Source organism: Hyla sarda, chromosome 13 (assembly GCF_029499605.1).
Source record: "Hyla sarda isolate aHylSar1 chromosome 13, aHylSar1.hap1, whole genome shotgun sequence".
Lineage (NCBI taxonomy): Eukaryota > Metazoa > Chordata > Amphibia > Anura > Hylidae > Hyla > Hyla sarda.
The window spans coordinates 33,906,290-33,919,381 of record NC_079201.1 but is presented as its reverse complement, the minus strand read 5'-3'; the positions used below and the strand labels follow the sequence as shown (position 1 = coordinate 33,919,381).

At 41.9% G+C, this 13,092-nt stretch overlaps 1 protein-coding gene across 2 annotated transcripts in view; it reads right to left on the bottom strand.

Annotated features, from left to right (window-relative positions):
* Nucleotides 1-12,380: 12,380 nt before the first annotated feature.
* Nucleotides 12,381-13,092, bottom strand: part of WBP2 (WW domain binding protein 2) — a 52,118-nt gene continuing 51,406 nt past the window's right edge. For both annotated transcript variants that reach the window (XM_056549440.1, XM_056549441.1), the window contains one exon: nucleotides 12,381-12,823. In XM_056549440.1, coding sequence (XP_056405415.1) covers nucleotides 12,770-12,823 — 54 coding nt within the window. In that variant the 3' untranslated portion in view covers nucleotides 12,381-12,769. The remainder of the gene's footprint in view (nucleotides 12,824-13,092) is intronic.

Genomic DNA, 13,092 nt, shown 5'->3' with positions numbered 1-13,092 from the left:
CGTCTGCACTAATGACTGCTGGGAAATTAAGTTCAGAGAAAATCATGTGACAGTCAGAAGCCCCGCCCACCACACAGATTTTCTAATAAAAAGGAGAAAGGATATAAAAAGGCAAGGAAATAATCTCATGTCTGCATTATTTTTCAGACGCAGATGTTTATTTTCATTCTTCCTAATAATATATATATATATATATATTTTTTTTTTTCCTTACACTCCCCACCCCAAGCACCTGCCCCGTACGACCGACTGACCGACTCCCGGGAAGGACAAAAAATTTTTTACAAAAATTATATATATATATATATATATATATATATATATATATAAATATGTAAATTTTACAAAGGATATTTCAGGATTCATTCCCAAACAAAATATTAAGTGGGCATAATATCTGAACTAGAGGTAGGGGGTCATCTTGATAATAGTGACCACAACATAATAAGTTTTCATTTATCCTATAAGAGGATGTCTACTAGTGGGGCTACAAAAACATTAAACTTCAATAAGGCCATTTTTCATTAACTAAGAGGACCTCAGTGGCATAGATTGGGACCATGCCCTCAGTAGTAAAAGTACACAAGCTAAAACACCAAGTAACAAAAAAAACACACAAATGACAGGGCCTAGATGGCATCCATCCCAGGGTTTTGCAGGAATTAAGTATCGTGCTAGACAGACTTTTTTGTCTTTCTATATTCTTCATCATCACAGACAGATTCTTTACTTTTTTTCAAACTTACAAACTATGTTACTATGTATATTGTAAAACTCCTTTAAGCACCCAGTCATAGACAGGAGGCTGTTAGTAACTTGTTCTTAAAGAAGGTGCTCATAATAAAGCACTTACCTTTCCCCAGCAATGTATCCTACCGAGTGCAGTTTCTGCCTATTTTATCTATGTTTATGTTGTATAATTTTAAGGACAGTAATAATAAATCTGCTCCAAAGTCTCTACTAGGGCATCACAATTTGGGGAAAATGTTCAAATGTGATTATGGTGGTAAATATTGCAATTTTGATATGCAAATGCAATATAATAAACAAATGGTAAAATCCCCCCCCCCCCCCCCCATTTTATGACCATTTTCCCTATGTCATGTCCAGTCCCCATATTTCAAATAGCCACCCCCCACCCCCATTTAATGTTCATTGACTGAACATAAAATCAGGGGAATGGATAAGAAATAGAGAGAAATGAGCTCAATTCCTTTTCCACATTTCATGTGCCTGGCCTGGTTTGGTGCAGTGCAGCCGCGTAGGAGGGAGCGCTGGAAGGAAGTGACCACTTAAGGACCAGAAAGGGGGGGGGGGGGGATGTTCTTAGTTTTTTCCTCTTCGCCTTCTAACAGCCATAACACTTTTCCTCTTCTCCTTCTAATAGCCATAACACCGATATGAGGGTTTGTTTTGTGCGCCACCTATTGTAATTTGTAAAGACAACCCTTATTTTACCACAAAATCTACAGTGAAACAAAAAAATTATATATATATTTGTTGGGAGAAATTGAAAAAGCAAAAAAAAGCAACTTTTGATGAGATTTGTTTTGTTTAGTTTTTGGTAAAAATGACACATTATCTTTATTCTGAGGTCCATGCAATTACAATGATTTTGTTTTAACCTCTTAAGGACCCATGACGTACCTGTACGTCATGAGTCCGCTCACGATCTATAACGCAGGGCCACGGCGACATAGAGTCGTAGCGGGTCTATCAACGGCCGGGACCCGTGGCTAAAAGCGTGCAGCACTGATTGCGGTGCCGCGCACTATTAACCCTTTAGACGCGGCATTCAAAGTTGAATGCTCTGTCTAAAGTGAAAGTAAAACCATGCCGGTTAGCTCAGGGAGCTGTTGGGGATCGCCGCTGCGAAATCGCTGCATCCCGAACATCTTACGTGACAGCCGGAGGAGCCCTACCTGCCTCCATGCTGTCCGATCGGCGAATGACTGCTCAGTGCCTGAGATCCAGGCATGAGCAGTCAAGCTGCAAAATCATCGATCAATGGTTTCCTATGAGAAACCACTGATCAATGTAAAAGATCAGTGTGCAGTGTTATAGCTCCCTATGGGAGCTATAACATTGCAAAAAAAAAGTGAATAAAGATCATTTAACGTAGACAAAAGACAAGAAGAAGCTGCACTCACCATCCAGGCCTTTATTGTGTTGCAGTCATGTCAACGATGGTACAGGCGGGGGAGCTGGGTGGAGAGCGGGGGTCCGGAACAAGTTGTTTCGTGCGTCAAGGAGCACTTCCTCTAGCCGGAATGGCGTATTCCGGTGCCGCTCGTCTATACATAGGGGCAGCGCCGGATAGTCGCATAGCAACCTGGTGAGCGTCGGAGTCAAGTGACCGCAGCCGCGGTCACGTGACAAGGATGCCCTAACAACGTACAGAACAACAAATGTGAGTGATACATAATAATGATAAGTTTCAAAACAATGACAAAACTATTTACATTGTGAATAAGTGAGCTTACTAAATTTACAAAAATGCACCGAATTAATTTCGGTCATTAAGGCCAGCATTCCCAGTGGCATTCAGACGCACTCTCCAGCGAGCTTCTCGCTGGAGTAGGAGTCTGCTCCTATGCCCTCCATTCTTAAGTGGTGGTATTCTCTCCAAGCCTAAGAATTTGAGATGGTCATGACTACCATTATGCATCTGATTCATGTGGGCAATGAACCTAGGAGCTCCAAGCCCGGTCCGGATAGAGCGAACGTGCTCACGGAACCGTACCTGGAGCTGCCTAATAGTCTTGCCCACATAGAACCGACCACAGGGGCACAGCAAGGCATATAGTACATGGGTAGACCTACAAGTGATCAATTCTTGACCTGATGGTGCCATTCTCCCAAAGTAAGGGTGTTTCCTGTATGCATGTGTTTGCAATAGTGGCAAGCTCTGCATGGGTAATTACCCTTGAGGGGGTTTTGGTCAACCAATTTTTCTCTGGGTGATTCTGGTCTCTTACACCCTTCAATTTCTAGTTTTGTATCTGCCGGCAACTCTCCCTCTTTGCCAAAGATCATTTAACACCTTCCCTAATAAAAGTTTGAATCACCCCCCTTTTCCCATAAAAAAAAAAACTGTGTAAATAAAAATAAACATATGTGGTATCGCCGCGTGCGGAAATGTCCGACTTACAAAAAATATATATCTTTAATTAAACCGTCAATGGTGTATGCGCAAAAAAAAATCAATAAGTCTAATCAATGCAAAAATGGTACCGCTAAAAACTTCAGATCACGTGGCAAAAAATGAGCCCTCATACCACCCCATACGCAGAAAAAAAAAAAAAAGCTATAGGGGTCAGAAGATGACAATTTAAAACGTATAAATTTTCCTGCATGTAGTTATGATTTTTTCCAGAAGTACGACAAAATCAAACCTACATAAGTAGGGTTTCATTTTAATCGTATGGACCTACAGAATAAAGTGAAGGTGTCAATTTTACTGAAAAAATGTACTGTGTAGAAACGGAAGCCCCCATAAGTTACAAAATGGCGTTTTTTTTTTTCAATTTTGTCTCCCAATGATTTTTTTTTCCGTTTCACCATAGATTTTGGGGTAAAATGACTGACATCATTACAAAGAAGAATTGTTGGCGCAAAAAATAAGCCATCAAATGGATTTTTAGGTGCAAAATTTAAAGAGTTATGATTTTTTTAAAGGTAAGGAGGAAAAAACGAAAATGCAAAAACGGAAAAACTCGGTCCTTAAGGGGTTAATTTCCTTTTTTCATTTATATATCTGAAAAATGTCTTATCCCCTTTTTTCACAGACTGAGCAAAAACGGAAAAACCCCGGATCCTTAAAGGGGTACTCTGCCCCTAGACATCTTATCCCACTAAGGACCCAGCCCAAATATACCTTAAAGGGGTATTCCAGGCAAAAACTTTTTTTTATATATCAACTGGCTCCGGAAAGTTAAACAGATTTGTAAATCACTTCTATTAAAAAATCTTAATCCTTCCAATAGTTATTAGCTTCTGAAGTTGAGTTGTTGTTTTCTGTCTAACTGCTCAATGATGACTCACGTCTCGGGAGCTGTGCAGTTTCTATGGGGAAATGTTCCCATCATGCACAGCTCCGGGGAAGTGACATTATCATAGAGCAGTTAGACAGAAAACTTCAGAAGCTAATTACTATTGGAAGGATTAAGATTTTCTAATAGAAGTAATTTACAAATCTGTTTAACTTTCTGGCGCCAGTTGATATATATAAAAAAGATTTTGCCTGGAATACCCCTTTAAGGACCCGGCCATTTTTTGAACATCTGACCACTGTCACTTCAAGCATTAATAACTCTGGGATGCTTTTACCTTTCATTCTGATTCTGAGTTTGTTTTTTCGTGACATATTCTACTTTATGTTAGTGGTAACATTTTGCTGATACTTGTATAATTTCTTGGTGAAAAATTCCCAAATTTGATGAAAAATTGAAATTGAAAATGTAGCATTTTTTTTTTTACTTTGAAACTCTCTGCTTATAAGGAAAATGGATATTCCAAATAAATTAAACATTGATTCACATATACAATATGTCTACTTTATGTTTGCATCATAAAATTGACATGTTTTTACTTTTGGAAAACATCAAAGGGCTTCAAAGTTCAGCAGCAATTTTCCAATTTTTCACAACATTTTCAAAATCAAAATTTTTCAGGGACCAGTTCAGTTTTGAAGTGGATTTGAAGGGCCTTCATATTAGAAATACCCCACAAATGACCCAATTATAAAAACTGCACCCCTCAAAGTATCCAAAATGACATTCAGTAAGTGTGTTAACCCTTTAGGTGTTTCAGAGGAATAGCAGCAAAGTGAAGGAGAAAATTCTAAATCTTCATTTTTTAATATTGAATACAAGAAAGAAAATGGTGCGCACCTCGTGCAGGTAAACAAGATAACTTCGTGTGTAAATGGTTAGATAAATGGGCAAGCAGGGTGGTCCCCTACCTTACGGTGTTATGCTCAGAGCATAACACTTGCAGTCACTTAGAAATTAGAGAGGGGTCGCAGCATCCAGGTTCCTCTGGGCTCTGGGTAGCAGGGTCCAGCACATCAATAGAAAGGTGGAGCGGATGATCCGATCACAAAAAAGTGGAACATCTGAAGGAGCGCAGACCTCTTATTTGATAGCTCTTCAAAAGACCTTTCCAACAATACCTCATTTGTCCCTGAGGTATTGTTGGAAAGGTCTTTTGAAGAGCTATCAAATAAGAGGTCTGCGCTCCTTCAGATGTTCCACTTTTTTGTGATCGGATCATCCGCTCCACCTTTACATTTTTTAATATTGGCATGTTCTTGTAGACCCAGTTTTTACATTTTTACAAGTGTTAATAGGAGAAAAAGCCCCCCAAAATTTGTAACACAATTTCTCTCGAGTAAAGAAATACCTGTGTATGTCAAGTGTTCAGCGGGCACAGTAGAGGGCTCAGAAGGGAAGGAGCAACAATGGGATTTTGGAGAGTGAATTTTGCTGAAATTGTTTTTGGGGGGCATGTCACATTTAGAAAGCCCCTATGGTGCCAGAACAGCAGAAAACCCCACATGGCATACCATTTTGGAAACTACACCCCTCAAGACATGTAACAAGGGGTCCAGTTAGCCTTAACACGCCACAGGTGTTTGACAACTTTTCGTTAAAATTGGATGTGTAAATGGCAAAAAAAAAATTTCACTAAATTGCATATTTTTCCCCAAATTTTCCATTTTTACAAAGGGTAATGGGAGAAAATTCCCCCGAAAGTCTCTGGAAATACCCCATGTTAGGACGTAAAATGCTCTGCGGGTAAACTACAATGCTCAGAAGAGAAGGAGTCACATTTGGCTTTTTGAAAGCAAATTTTGCTGAAATGGTTTTTGGAGGGCATGCCGCATTTAGGAAGCCCCTGTGGTGCCAGAACAGCAAAAAATACCCACATGGCATACTATTTTGGAAACTACACCCCTCAAGGAACATAACAAGGGGTACAGTGAGCCTTAAAACCCCACAGGTGTTTGACCCATTTTTGTGAAATTTGAATGTGTAAATGAAAAAAAAATAAAAAATTTCACAAAAATTTCCCCCCCAAATTTAAAATTTTTACAAGAGGTAATAGGAGAAAATGACCCTCAAAATTTGTAACCCCATTTCTTCTGAGTATGGAAATATCCCATGTGTGGACGTCAAGTGCTCTGCTGGCGCACTACAATGCTCAGAAGAGGAGGAGCGCCATTGAGCATTTGGAAAGAGAATTTGGTAGGAATGGAAGTCGGGGGCCATGTGCGTTTACAAAGCCCCCCGTGGTGCCAGAACAGTGGACCCCCCCCCCACATGTGACCCCATTTTGGAAACTACACCCCTCACAGAATGTAATAAGGGGTGCAGTGAATATTTACACCCCACTGGTGTTTGACAGATTTTTGGAACAGTGATCCGTGAAAATGAAAAATTTATTTTTTCATTTGCACAGCCCACTGTTCCAAAGATCTGTCAGACACCTGTGGGGCGTAAATTCTCATTGCACCCCTTATTACATTCTGTGAGGGGTGTAGTTTCCAAAATGGGGTCACATGTGGGGGGGGGGTCCATTGTTCTGGTCCTATGGGGGCTTTGTAACCACACGTGGCTTTCAATTCCGGACAAATTTTCTCTTCAAAATCCCAATGGCGCTCACTCTTTTCTGAGCATTGTAGTTCGCCCGCAGAGCACTTTACATTCACATATGGGGTATTTTCTTTCTCAGAAGAAATGGGGTTACAAATTTTTTGGGGCTTTTTTCCTATTTTCCCTTGTGAAAAAGAAAAATTTAGGGTAACACCAGCATTTTAGTGAAAAAAAAATATTTTTTTCATTTTCCCATCCAACTTTCCTGAAAATTCGTCAAACACCTGTGGGGTGTTAAGGCTCACTATACCCCTTGTTACGTTCCGTGAGGGGTGTAGTTTCCAAAATGGTGTCACATGTGGGTATTTATTTTTTTGCGTTTATGTCAGAAACGCTATAAAATCAGCCACCCCTGTGCAAATCACCAATTTAGGCCTCAAATGTACATAGTGCGCTCTCACTCCTGAGCCTTGTTGTGCATCCGCAGAGCATTTTACGCCCACATATGGGGTATTTCAGTACTCAGGAGAAATTGCGTTACAAATTTTGGGGGTCTTTTTTTCCTTTTACTGCTTGTGAAAATAAAAAGTATGGGGCAACACCAGCATGTTAGTGTAAAAATTTTTTTTTTTCTACACTAACAAGCTGGTGTAGCCCCCAACTTTTCCTTTTCATAAGGGGTAAATGGAGAAAAAGCCCCCCAAAACTTGTAGTGCAATTTCTCCCGAGTACGGAAATACCCCATATGTGACCCTAAACTGTTTCCTTCCAATACGACCGGGCTCCAAAGTGCGAGAGTGCCATGCGCATTTGAGGACTACATAGGGATTGCATAGGGGTGGACATAGAGGTATTCTACACCATTGATTCCCAAACAGGATGCCTCCAGCTGTTGCTAAACTCCCAGCATGCCTGGACAGTCAGCGGCTGTCTGGAAATGCTGGGAGTTGTTGTTTTGCAACAGCTAGAGGCTCTGTTTTGGAAACACTGCCGTACGATACGTTTTTCATTTTTATTGGGGGGGGGCACAGTGAAAGGGGGTGTATATGTAGTGTTTTACCCTTTATTATGGGTTAGTGTAGTGTAGTGTAGTGTTTTTAGGGTACATTCACACTGGCGGGCGTTTACTGTGAGTTTCCTGCTAGGAGTTTGCGCTGCGGCGAAAAATTTGCCGCAGCCCAAACTTGAAGCAGAAAACTTACTGTAAGCCCGCCCGTGTGAATGTACCCTGTACGTTCATATGGGGGGGCCAACCTCCAGCTGTTTCAAAACTACAACTCCCAGCATTACTGACAGGCCGTGCATGCTGGGAGTTGTACTTTTGTAACAGCTGGAGGCACACTGGTTGGAAAACCTTCAGTTATCTAACTCAGTATTTTCCAACCAGTGTGCCTCCAGCTATTGCATAACTTCAACTCCTAGCATGTACTGATTGCCGAAGGGCATGCTGGGAGATGTAGTTATGCAACAGCTGGAGGTACTCAACTACAACTCCCAGCATGCCGAGACAGCTGTTTGGGCATGCTGGGATTTGCAGTTTTGCAACATCTGAAGATCTACAGTCTGAGATCACTATACAGTGGTCTCTATACTGTAGCCCTCCAGATGTTGCAAAACTACAACTCCCAAGCATGCCCAGACAGCTATTTGCTGTGTGGGCATGTTAGGAGTTGTAGTTTTGCAAGATCTAGAGGGCCACAGTTGGATCACCAGACAGTGATCTTCAAACTGTAGCTCTCCAGCTGCAAATAGCTGTCTGGGCATGCTGGGAGTTGTAGTTTTGCAACATTTGGAGGGCTACAGTATAGAGACCACTGTATTTCACTGGCTTCCGTAGGATCCAGGGAGTGGCACTGCCTTCTTCTTCCGCCGACCCAAGTCCCGATCGCAGCCCGCAGCCGTCGCCGATGGGTAAGTGGACTTCGGCACCCGGTCCCTGTCGGTTTCCCTGTCCTGCCCCGCCTATTGTGGGTGGGCAGTACGGTGAAAACGAAAGTTAACCCCCCCCCCACCCCCGATCTGCTATTGGTCGTTGCTTCTGACGACCAATAGCAGGGATAGGAGGGGTGGCACCCCTACCACCTCTCTCCTATCCCTTCAGGGGGATCGTAGGTGGCTTAGACAAACGTGATCCCCCTTATATTCCGGGTCAACATAGACCCGTATGACCCGGAATCGGCACAAATCGCAAGTGTGAATTCACTTGTGATTTGCGCCGATTGCCGACATGGGGGGGTCTGATGACCCCCCTGGGCATTTGCACGGGGTGCCTGCTGATCGATATCAGCAGTCACCCCGGTCCTGTCCCTGCCTGGCGCGCGGCGGGGACCGAAATTCCCACGGGCGTACAGGTACGCCATGGGTCCTTAAGTACCAGGGACCAAAGGCGTACCTGTACGCCCTGGGTCCCTATGTGGTTAACCCCTTAAGGATGCAGCTCATTTTCACCTTAAGGGTACGTTCACACGGGCGGCTTTATTTGCGGGTTTCCTGCTGCTTATTTGAAAAGGGGGCAGGCTCTTCTCGGCTGTCTGCAGCAGATTTTCGTTGCAGACCCTACTGACTTCATGGGGCTTGCGGCGGATTTTCCGCAGTATAAATTCCGCAGCAGAAAATCTGCTGCGGACAGCCGAGAAAAGCCCGCCCCCTTTCAAATACGCAGCGGGAAACCCGCAAATCCACCCATGTGAACGTACCCTAAGGACGCAGCCCTTTTTTGCACATCTGACCACTGTCATTTTAACCATTAATAACTCTGGGATGCTTTTACTTTTCATTCTGATTCAGAGACAGTTTTTTCGTGACATATTCTACTTTATGATAGTGGTAAATTTTCGTTGATACTTGCATCATTTCTTGGTCAAAAAATGCAAAAATCTGATGAAAATTTTGCATTTTTTTAACTTTGAAACTCTCTGCTTATAAGAAAAATGGATATCCCAAATAAATGATATATTGATTCACATATACAATATGTCTACTTTATGTTGGCATCATAAAGTTTACATGTTTTTACTTTTGGAAGACATCAGAGGGCTTCAAAGTTCAGCAGCAATTTTCCAATTTTTCACAAAATTTTCTAAATCGGAATTTTTCAGGGACCAGTTAATTTTTGAAGTGGATTTGAGGGGCCTTCATATTTGAAATACCCTATAAATGACCCCATTATAAATACTGCACCCCTCAAAGTATTCAAAATGACATTCAGTAAGTGTGTTAACCCTTTAGGTGTTTCACAGGAATAGCAGCAAAGTGAAGGAGAAAATTCTAAATCTTCATTTATTACACTTGCATGTTCTTGTAGTCCCAGTTTTTGAATTTTTACAATGGGAAAAAGGAGAGAAATCACCCTAAAATTTGTAACCCAATTTCTCTCGAGTAAGGAAATATCTAATATGTGTATGTCAAGTGTTCGGTGGGTGCACTAGAGGGCTCAGAAGGGAAGGAGCAACAATGGGATTTTGGAGAGGAAGATTTCTCTGAAATGGTTTTTAGGGGGCATGTCACATTTAGGAAGCCCCTATGGTGCCAGAACCGCAAAAAAAAAAAAAAAAAAACACATGTCATACTATTTTGGAAACTACACCCCTCAAGGAACGTAACAAATGGAACAGTGAGCCTTAACAACCCACAGGTGTTTGACGACTTTTCGTTAAAGTTGGATGTGTAAATAAAAAAAAAAGATTTTTGTTCACTAAAATGCTGGCTTTTCCCAAAATTTTACATTTTTACAAGAGGTAATAGGAGAAAATGCCTGGCAAAATTTGTAACCCCATTTCTTCTGAGTATGGAAATACCCAATGTGTGGAAGTCAAGTGCTCTGCTGGCAAACTACAATGCTCAGAAGAGAAGGAGCGCCAATGAGCTTTTGGAGAGATAATTTGGTTGGAATAGAAGTCGGGGGCCTTATGCATTTTCAAAGCCCCCCCCGTGGTGCCAGGACTGTGGACCCCCACACATGTGACCCCATTTTGGAAACTACACCCCTCACGTAATGTAATAAGGGGTACAGTGAGTATTTACGCCCCACTGGCATTTGACAGATCTTTGGAACAGTGGGCTGTGCAAATGAAAAATTTAATTTTTCATTTTCACGGACCACTGTTCCAAAAATCTGTTAGACACCTGTGGGCCGTAATGCTCACTGTACCCCTTATAACATTACGTGAGGGGTGTAGTTTATGAAATGGGGACACATGTGGGGGGGGTCCACTGTTCTGGCACTATGGGAGCTTTGTAAACACACGTGGCCTTAAATTCTGGACACATTTTCTCTCCAAAAGCCCAATGGCGCTCCTTCTCTTCTGAGCATTGTAGTTCGCCTGCAGAGCACTTTTACATCCACATATGGGGTTTGTTCTTACTCAGACAAAATGGGGTTACAAATTTGGGGGGCTTTTTTTCCTATTTTCCTGTGTGAAAATGAAAATTTTGGGGTTACCTCAGCATTTTTTCATTTTCCCATCCAACTGTAACAAAAAATTGTCAAACACCTGTGGGGTGTTAAGGCTCACTATACCCCTTGTTACGTTCCGTGAGGGGTGTAGTTTCCAAAATGGGGTCACACATGGGTATTTATTTTTTTTGCGTTTATGTCCGAACCACTGTAAAATCAGTCACCGCTGTGCAAATCACCGATTTAGGCCTCAAATGAAATGTACATGGCGCTCTCACTCCTGAGCCGTGTGCGTCCACAGAGCACTTTACGCCCACATATGGGGTATTTCCGTACTCAGGAGAAATTGTTTTACACATTTTGGGGGTCTTTTTTTCCTTTTACCTCTTGTGAAAATAAAAAGTATGGGGCAACACAAGCATGTTAGTGTAAATTATTATTATTTTTTTTACACTAACAGGCTAGTGTAGACCCTAACTTTTCCTTTTCATAAGGGATAAAAAGAGAAAAAGCCGCAGCTCAAACATGAAGCAGGAAACTCACTATAAACCCACCCGTGTGAATGTACCCTGTACATTCACATGGGGGGGGGGGGGGGGGCGCAAACCTTCAGCTGTTGCAAAACTACAACTCCCAGCATGCACTGACAGACCGTGCATGCTAGGAGTTGTACTTTTGCAACAGCTGGAGGCACACTGGTTGGAAAACCTTCAGTTAGGTTCTGTTACCTTACTCAGTATTTTCCAACCAGTGTGCCTCCAGCTGTTGCAAAACTACAACTCCCAGCATGTACTGGTCATCGAAGGGAATGCTGGGAGATGTAGTTATACAACAGTTGGAGGTACGCAACTACAACTCCCAGCATGGCGAGACAGACGTTTGCTGTTCGTGCATGCTGGGAGTTGTAGTTTTGCAAGATATAGAGGGCCACGGTTTAGAAACAACCGCACAGTGATCTCCAAACTGTGGCCCTCCAGATGTTACAAAACTACAAATCCCAGCATGCCCAGACAGCAAACTGCTGTGTGGGCATGCTGGGAGTTGTAGTTTTGCAAGATCTAGAGGGCCACAGTTTGGAGATCACTGTGCAGTGGTTTTTAACCTGTGGCCCTCTAAATCTTGCAAAACTACAACTCCCAGCATGCACGACATTTAGCAATGCTTTTCCATATTTTTCATTGTATTCATTCTGACAGAAACAACAGAATTCCACTGATGTTTGTCAGTGGATGTCAAGGTAGAAGCTTGAGTAAAGTCTAGAAAACATTTAATGATATTTTAGCAATTTAGGTATGTGGCACTGCTGTAGTATGCACTGTTATTTGTAATAACAATAGAAATAAGGCTCTTTTGGACTTGATACTCAGAGACTAATCAGAAGCAAGTAATAAACCTTCACTTCAGTTTAATATATTATGCACAATATATTGCAGATTATAATTATGTATTTTAAAATAAATTACTTTCTTTTAAATTATTTGCATATGCACAGCAATTGGGTTTCGGGGGATAGCATTAGGGCATGCTTTAAACTGAAAGACGCAGCAAGACTTGTCAGCTATGGTATGGTAAGAGCAACAGTGTTGAATGCCAGCAACATACTGCAAGAGAACATGGTGTTACAATGGTCATTATGAGATTTATAGTTAAGAGTTCCACTGCCTGTCACCCCATGTAAAGTATTAATGGTGTCATATGAAAGAAGACAGTTTCCAGGGTCTGGAGATGATCTGGTCTTTGAGATGTTGGGGGGCAAGTGCTTCTCCTTAAAAGTTCCTTACTGGTTCTTCTTGTCCTCTGGGGGAAAGTAAGGAGGTGGAGGGAGAAGGTCCTGAAAGAAAATGAGGAGCCCATATCAGTTCAGTGTGATAATCCTTACTATCTCTGCTAGTATTATCAGGGGAAATGCAGCCAAGCTGGTTGTCAAAGCGACAACTTACCATCACTCTCCCACTTATCCAAAGGTAACAACCAATATGGTGGCACTTCTTGTTGTTCCTTTGCAAAAATGGCTGCTGGGAATAAAAGCCTATTTCTTTGTGTAAAGCAAACAAATTCTGGCTGCTGTGTTAACTTCTGACTTAATATTATGTTGCTCCA